This window comes from Cicer arietinum, chromosome 1 (genome assembly GCF_000331145.2).
Source record: "Cicer arietinum cultivar CDC Frontier isolate Library 1 chromosome 1, Cicar.CDCFrontier_v2.0, whole genome shotgun sequence".
Taxonomy (NCBI): domain Eukaryota; kingdom Viridiplantae; phylum Streptophyta; class Magnoliopsida; order Fabales; family Fabaceae; genus Cicer; species Cicer arietinum.
In genome coordinates this window covers 14,293,028-14,299,818 of record NC_021160.2, presented here as the reverse complement: position 1 = coordinate 14,299,818, position 6,791 = coordinate 14,293,028, and the positions used below count along the sequence as shown (strand labels likewise).

At 29.1% G+C, this 6,791-nt stretch overlaps 1 protein-coding gene across 1 annotated transcript; it reads left to right on the top strand.

The window, feature by feature from the left end:
- Positions 1-2,375: 2,375 nt before the first annotated feature.
- Positions 2,376-6,008, top strand: LOC101503115 (translation machinery-associated protein 22). Its single transcript, XM_004487992.4, has 7 exons — positions 2,376-2,652; positions 2,762-2,851; positions 3,824-3,876; positions 3,970-4,051; positions 4,774-4,841; positions 4,926-5,009; positions 5,697-6,008. The coding sequence occupies exons 1-7, from the start codon at positions 2,505-2,507 to the stop codon at positions 5,751-5,753; spliced, it is 582 nt and encodes a 193-aa protein (XP_004488049.1). The 5' UTR covers positions 2,376-2,504; the 3' UTR covers positions 5,754-6,008.
- The last annotated feature ends 783 nt before the right edge of the window (positions 6,009-6,791 follow it).

Below are 6,791 nucleotides of genomic sequence, written 5' to 3'. Positions count from 1 at the left end.
AAATTTGTGTATTATGGTTTTGATGTAAAGGAAACTTAAAACTATAATTCAGCAAACAAACCAGGAACATAATAGCGCCACAATTTAGAGATTGATAAGCCAACAAGAACGCCACAAGGATTAACAACTTTGATAAGTTCAAAGTGAATTCTTTTAAGAACTCTAAAGAGCAAAGCCTCACAAAAATAATGTTTAAAATCTCCTTTTGCATTAGCTAGGGGTTTGTCTTTTATATTGGTACCACCTTACAAACGCTCTAAATTTGGCTCAATTCAAGTTTTTACAATTAGACCCAAATATTTTCACTAATTCATTCTACTACTTTAAATAAAACTAATATTAAAATTTGATAACATATAGATGCAACCTTCATTTCTTAACTTCTTTAATTTGGATTATGCAAATCACTATCTTGGACTTCAATTCTTCATGAGTTGGACTTGTTTAAATAAAGTAACTATCAAGTTATTTAGAGCATCATTTGTCTTCTTTGATCTTGATTATGTAATTGATTTTGGAGAATGATTAATCGATTAGGTGGATATAATATTGGATTAGGTGGATATAATATGGGATTAAGTTGAACATATACTCAATAGATTAGGTTAAATAATCGATTAGTATAAAGATATTAATATATTAGTGAGTTAATAATCGATGAGGAAGGATAGATTAATTGATTAGGTAAGGGAGAAAATATTTGGTAATGATGGGTTATTGATAAGTGATGATTCATAGGTGTTAAACTAATAATTAATAAGAATTAGTTATTAGGACTCTGTTGTTTATAATGTTAATATGTTATGATGTCCACATTTAAGGATATGAGTTGTGTCGTGTGTAATAGTGACATTGATGATTATTTGTTATATCACATGTGTATGCATATGTATAAGTAGGATTTAATGATGACTGAGAAAGCAGTGAAGAAAGTTATATTGGTTGGAACTATCTTATATAAAAGCGGAGCACCATTAAAGAAATATGTTAAATATTAATTTACTCTAATTAGACACATCAACTCACAAGATAGTAGATGGCTTTTATATCTTTATTATCTCGAAATTAGTGAAATTCAATGATACAGAAGAGGATGATTGATGGACTTATTATATTGCCTTGCATATCATATTGCTTGTATTATTGACTTAAACCTCCATAATATTAGTCATCTTGACTATAGCCTTATGATTCAAGCCTTTTTGTCTCAAGCCTTTTTAACATCAGAATTGAATTCTTTTAGTCTTCTATTAACCTTGATCTTTAAGATCAATAAGTTGTTTATTTTCTGAAAATTTTTCTATTTTTATTTTTTAAAATTTGTGTTACTTTTATTTGTTATTTCTAACAATGAAAATATCAAACAATTGTTTTCATTGTTTCTGAAAATGCTTCTTCATCAACTAGCATTTCATCTTTTATCTATGACAATTATTTACATCAAGAATCTATTATCAAAGTAAAATGAACACACATTTTAATAAATAAAAACAAAAAATATTTTTATAAAGTAAATGGGGACTTCACTGATATTCATAACATGAAAACTCATGATGCTATTCATAGTCAAATTTTGATTTGAGTACCTTTTTAGTGTTGAATCCTATTTAAGTTAACTTATAGAATACTTTCTTGATGACCGTCCTTCTTCAGGTTTGTTCCTTCTTTAAACTTATAAATAATGATGATAATAAAATAAAATATAATCATATAGTGTGAATAAAGATATTTAATTAATGTTATGATATATTTAGAATATCATTTAAATTTTAAATTTTAAATTTTAAAGTATTAAGTTTGTTTGATCAACTAACACATCCCAATAGGTTGTAAAAAAAAATTTAATTGTAATTTTAACCTCTCTATTTCTATTGATTTATGAAATTGATTATTTATTTTAAAAGTCGATAATTTTAATCTTTCATTTTGATTTTTTTTAACTAAAAAATGATAACATGAGATGGTTAAAAAAATGTGAGATATGATATGACAACGTAGATTGATTAATACATATGAATTTGAAATAAAACGCTGTAAAAACTAAGATTTTAATTTTAATTTTTTTATATTTTTAATTTAATTAATAACATATTGAATTATATGTCACGTCATTTAAAATATGTCAAATTATTATTTTTTAATTAAAAAATCTGAATAAAAAATTTAAAATTAAAATTTTAAAATAAGATAATTAATTTCATAAATTAATAATAATAGAGGAATCAAAAGTATAATTAAATAAAAAAAAATATCACGTTTGCGATTTTTGTAATTTTATTAAGGACAAGATGGAGTATTAATTTGATAAAAGAGGTCACCTCAAAACGACGTCGTATGGACACGATAAGTAAATTCCAAAAATTCCACCGTCTTCTAATCACACCGTCTTTATTCAGAAGCTGCGTTTCGAAAAAAATCGCTTTTATTCTTCATTCTTCTTCTTCTTCTTAAAACAAGTGAAGGAAGCGGCGAAAAAAGGTTAAAGTTAACGTCACTGCGTAACAATGGCAGAGAAACCCCAACCGGTTCGGGTACAATACTGCCAAGTTTGCAGTTTACCACCCGAGTATTGTGAATTCGGATCCGATTTCGATAAATGTAAACCCTGGTTGATCCAAAATGTGCCTGACCTATATCCTCATCTTATTAACGGTATCTTCAATAATCAATCCATTCAATTTTTGTTTTACTTTTTAATGCGATTTATTCTATTTATTTATTACTCATCGTCATAATTATTATTATTGTTGTTTTTGTGCAGAGGCTAATGAGAAGGAAGCTGATAAAGTTGCTGATAAGTTACAAGGCACTGCTATATCTTCTGGTTCTAGTGATGCTGCTGCTTCCTCAGGTTTTTTTTTTTTTTTTTTATGTATCTTAATAGCTATTATTTATGTTTATGTTTTTTCTGTAATTGAATGCTGTTGAAGAAAGCGAATTCTATAAATTTAAGACCTAATTTATCAATGTAACCAATAATTTTGATATTTTGTTTAGCATTTTATTGTAATTTATTTTTGAGTAAACCTTCGAATTGGTCCCCAAACTATACCTCGCTCCCCTATATGGCCTGAACTATAGAAATATAATCAATAATCCATAAGAAATGAAATATAAGCCGAAGAAATTTTAAAAAATATGTGTATTTTGGACCAAATACATGTACTTTTTTAAATCCTACTTGTTTATGTTTCATTCTAGAGAGATGGGCATGTGTATTAGAGATTAACATTGAGGCTTTGTTTTGGCTAGAACGGAATGGTTATCTCTGTTGTGTTTGGTTGATGTAGGAGAAGCTTGTTGCCTTTTATTCGCTTTAAATTGGGTCTATGAGTTGCAGTTAGAGACGGTTGATTTTGAACTAGATTCCAAGTGTGTTGTTGAAAACTTTTATAGTCATAAGGAATATTTCTCTGAGTTTGGTGCCATATTAGATGATTTTTAAAACTCTTGTGTTGAGTTTGTTAGGAGACAAGTCAATAAGGCAGTTCATGTATTAGCAAAGGCAGTTCATGTATTAGCCAATGTCCACATTATTATTGATATTCCAACATGTATTCAATCCATTATTATTAATGAAATGCTATAAGCTTTCTCATTTCAGAGTGAGTAGTTCATTATAAATTCACAAACTATCATGTTAGTCCCTGAACTACTACTCCATCTCCTATTTTGATAGTAACTAAGGTACTAGCTAGATGGAGTGAGAATAGTTAGAGACTATTTCTTATATTTCTATAGTTCATGGACCACATTAAAGGTTTATCTTTTCTTTGTCATTGTTAATGGAGTTCTGTATCAATTCCCTGTTTTGATATTGAAGCAACGAAGCAAGAAGAGGTCAAGCGTCTTCCTGGTGGGAAGATAAAGAAAAAGGCATGTTGTTGGAATTCTTGAATGCAATCTTGATGTTAAATTCCATGATTCCAATCATTTGATTGATTCCAATACTCAGTATTTTCATTTCAGGATAAGCAAGAAGTTATTATTGAGAAGGTTGTACGTAACAAACGAAAAAGTATCACCACCGTGAAAGGCTTGGAACTTTTTGGTGAGTTATGTTTTTCATTCTCTTAGGTTTTGTTTGGATATCTAATGAATGATGATATGCAGAATGGAAGGAAACTGAATTTGAGTAAAAGAAATAAAGTTCTTATTCCATTGTTTGGAAGAGAAATGGAATGACATGAGATTATTACAATAAGTATTTTCATCCCAAAAATCTATTTAAACATGACCAAATTGTAATTGTATATAATTACTATAAAGACCTAGATTTGAGAGGAAAAAGAACTTGAATTTCCTGAATAAGAGACTAGAATTGGTACTGAATTGCTACTCAGTCACTTGAATTAGAAATTAGGGGAGGGGACATTTACATAGCAAAAAATAGGGAAAGTATATTGTAATTTGGGTAGCAGGAAATAGGTAAAGAATCCACTAGGTAAAAGATAAATTATCATCATTATCAACAAAAGGAATGGGGAAAACCTAATTTTTTTATTTTTTTTTACTGAACAACGTTTTGTATATATTTGGCTGTGGGTACAGTTTGGTACATACTGAAACGATACCCTTACGTTCCCAAATTTAATACTGAGTTTTTTTTTTGGGGGGTTGAGAAACATTTTTGGGACGTATCCACGCCACGCCTTTAATTTTGGAGTAACCTTGTTCAAAGCTTTTTTTATTTTATTAATATAAGCATAGCCTTGTGTTATCATTACACATGTGTTGGTGGTATTTAACTCAAACACTTTTATTGCATGTTAGGTGTCAAGCTCAGTGACGCTTCAAAGAAACTCGGGAAAAAGTTTGCCACAGGAGCCTCTGTTGTCAAGGTTTATTTGCGTATACATATTGGACATGTATAGTTGCTTAGTAATTTCATATAATGTCTTATACTATTCTTTGATTGGTGTCAGGGCCCAACTGAGAAAGAGCAAATTGATGTTCAAGGGGATATATCTTATGACATCGTAGAGTTCATTACAGATACATGGCCTGACGTGAGTGATTTTTGTTGTCTAATTTTTGACATTATAATCTACTCCCTCCGGTGTTTTTTATATGAGACAATTGTGTTATAATTTGGTCAACAAAAGTTGATGTATATAGACCAAATACATCAACTTTTGTTGACCAAATTATAACTCAATTGTCTTTTATAAAAAGGACCGGAGGGAGTATTTAATGTGTATCACTAGTAACCATTAAGTGATATACTAATTCAAAAATGTAGTGCTATCATTTTTCTGTTGTATGTATAATTTTTGTTCTAATTTGCTTATTCATTTGTGGAAAAGATACTATTTGATTAATGGAACATTTCATTAACCTAGGGGTATAACTACGTAATAGAGCCAATTAGTAATTTAGACTATGCTGGATTTGTTTGTATAGTAACATTAAACCCTCAAGAAACACATCCAATGCTCATGAATAGACATGATACAAGTATAATCTACCCATGTAACTTTTAAGCCTGGAAAATATGGATCTGAGTAAAAGAGGTGGTTAGCATTGTGTTCTATCTTCCATGGTCTATTTGAGCAGGTTTTGAGGCTAATCTCCCTGCTTTTTATATAGCTCTTATCTATATTATGCATATCATGTCACTGTTTCTTTATAAGTTTTCTCTTTATCCCAATATTAGAGAACTTTTATATGATTGAAAATCTACCTTCTTTCTGCAGGTACCAGAAAAAGCAATTTTCTTTATAGAAGATGGGAAAAAGGTTCCAGCTGCTTAATTTTGACTATTTATGAGAAGACTTTGGACTGGTGAGTAAAATCAGCTATATTGCTGTATTTTGAAGGGAATGGTTGATAAACTTGGTAGTTAATATATGTTTAAACACTACTTTTAGCCATTGAAGTCCCCCTCTCCTCTCTCCCACCAAAACAAATAGTAGGGCATGATCCAACATGTATTTTCAGTTAAACTTATGTTCAATTAATTGTGTGCGTATAGAGGCAAAAGGATGAAAAAGGTTTATTTGCTTCAATTTTGTACTAGCATTTATCTTTCAAGTCAGCAAAGGATGCTTAGGAGTTATGCGTGAAAAAAAAGTTCTACTTGCATAATTGCCAACTTGAAAGTATTTTTTTACTGTTTGCTGTATTAATATTTGAAAACATGAAACAGTTTGAAAACAATGTAACATTTTCATGATTAAAAATGAAAATATTTTCTGAAACCAAAAACGTTACTTTCCCATTTTCTGCTTGCACTAATTGCCAACTTTAACTCTACAAATTTTTAAGCTGCCTTGCGGAATATTAATCCCCATGTGTAAAATAATTTGGTATTTATGTCTCTGAACATAAAACCAGAATTACTATTAAGCTACAAGGTTTCTTACCAAACACAGCCATAGGGGATGATCTTAGTTCTTAGACACTTAAGTTTAAGATAAATTGAAGTTAAAACATTTTATATAAAGCATTTTGATTCTCTTGTGGGATTTCTTGATCGTCAGAACACTTTATTGAACATTTTTCTTCGAAATTCTCAAATACAATGCATTAACGACATTTTTCCTTTTCTTTCATTAAATTATCAATAGTTATAGAAGAAATATGATTGCATGCTTTTCCTTCTGTGGTTTGTTTTGGTGTACAATTGGAAAAATAATAATTAACCTCAAGGTGAAAATTGAAAATGACATTCATTGTTTTGTGCTATAGTGATATTTATTGCAAAATGGAGATAGTATATATACATATATATATATATATATATATATATATATATATATATATATATATATATATATATATATATATAT

Bases quoted from the DNA above. Each gene is read 5' to 3' on its own strand.
- LOC101503115 (XM_004487992.4), top strand. From the start codon at position 2,505: ATGGCAGAGAAACCCCAACCGGTTCGGGTACAATACTGCCAAGTTTGC. The intron at 2,852-3,823 runs GTTTTTTTTTTT...TTGATATTGAAG, and splicing joins TGATGCTGCTGCTTCCTCAG to CAACGAAGCAAGAAGAGGTC. The intron at 4,842-4,925 runs GTTTATTTGCGT...GATTGGTGTCAG, and splicing joins CAGGAGCCTCTGTTGTCAAG to GGCCCAACTGAGAAAGAGCA.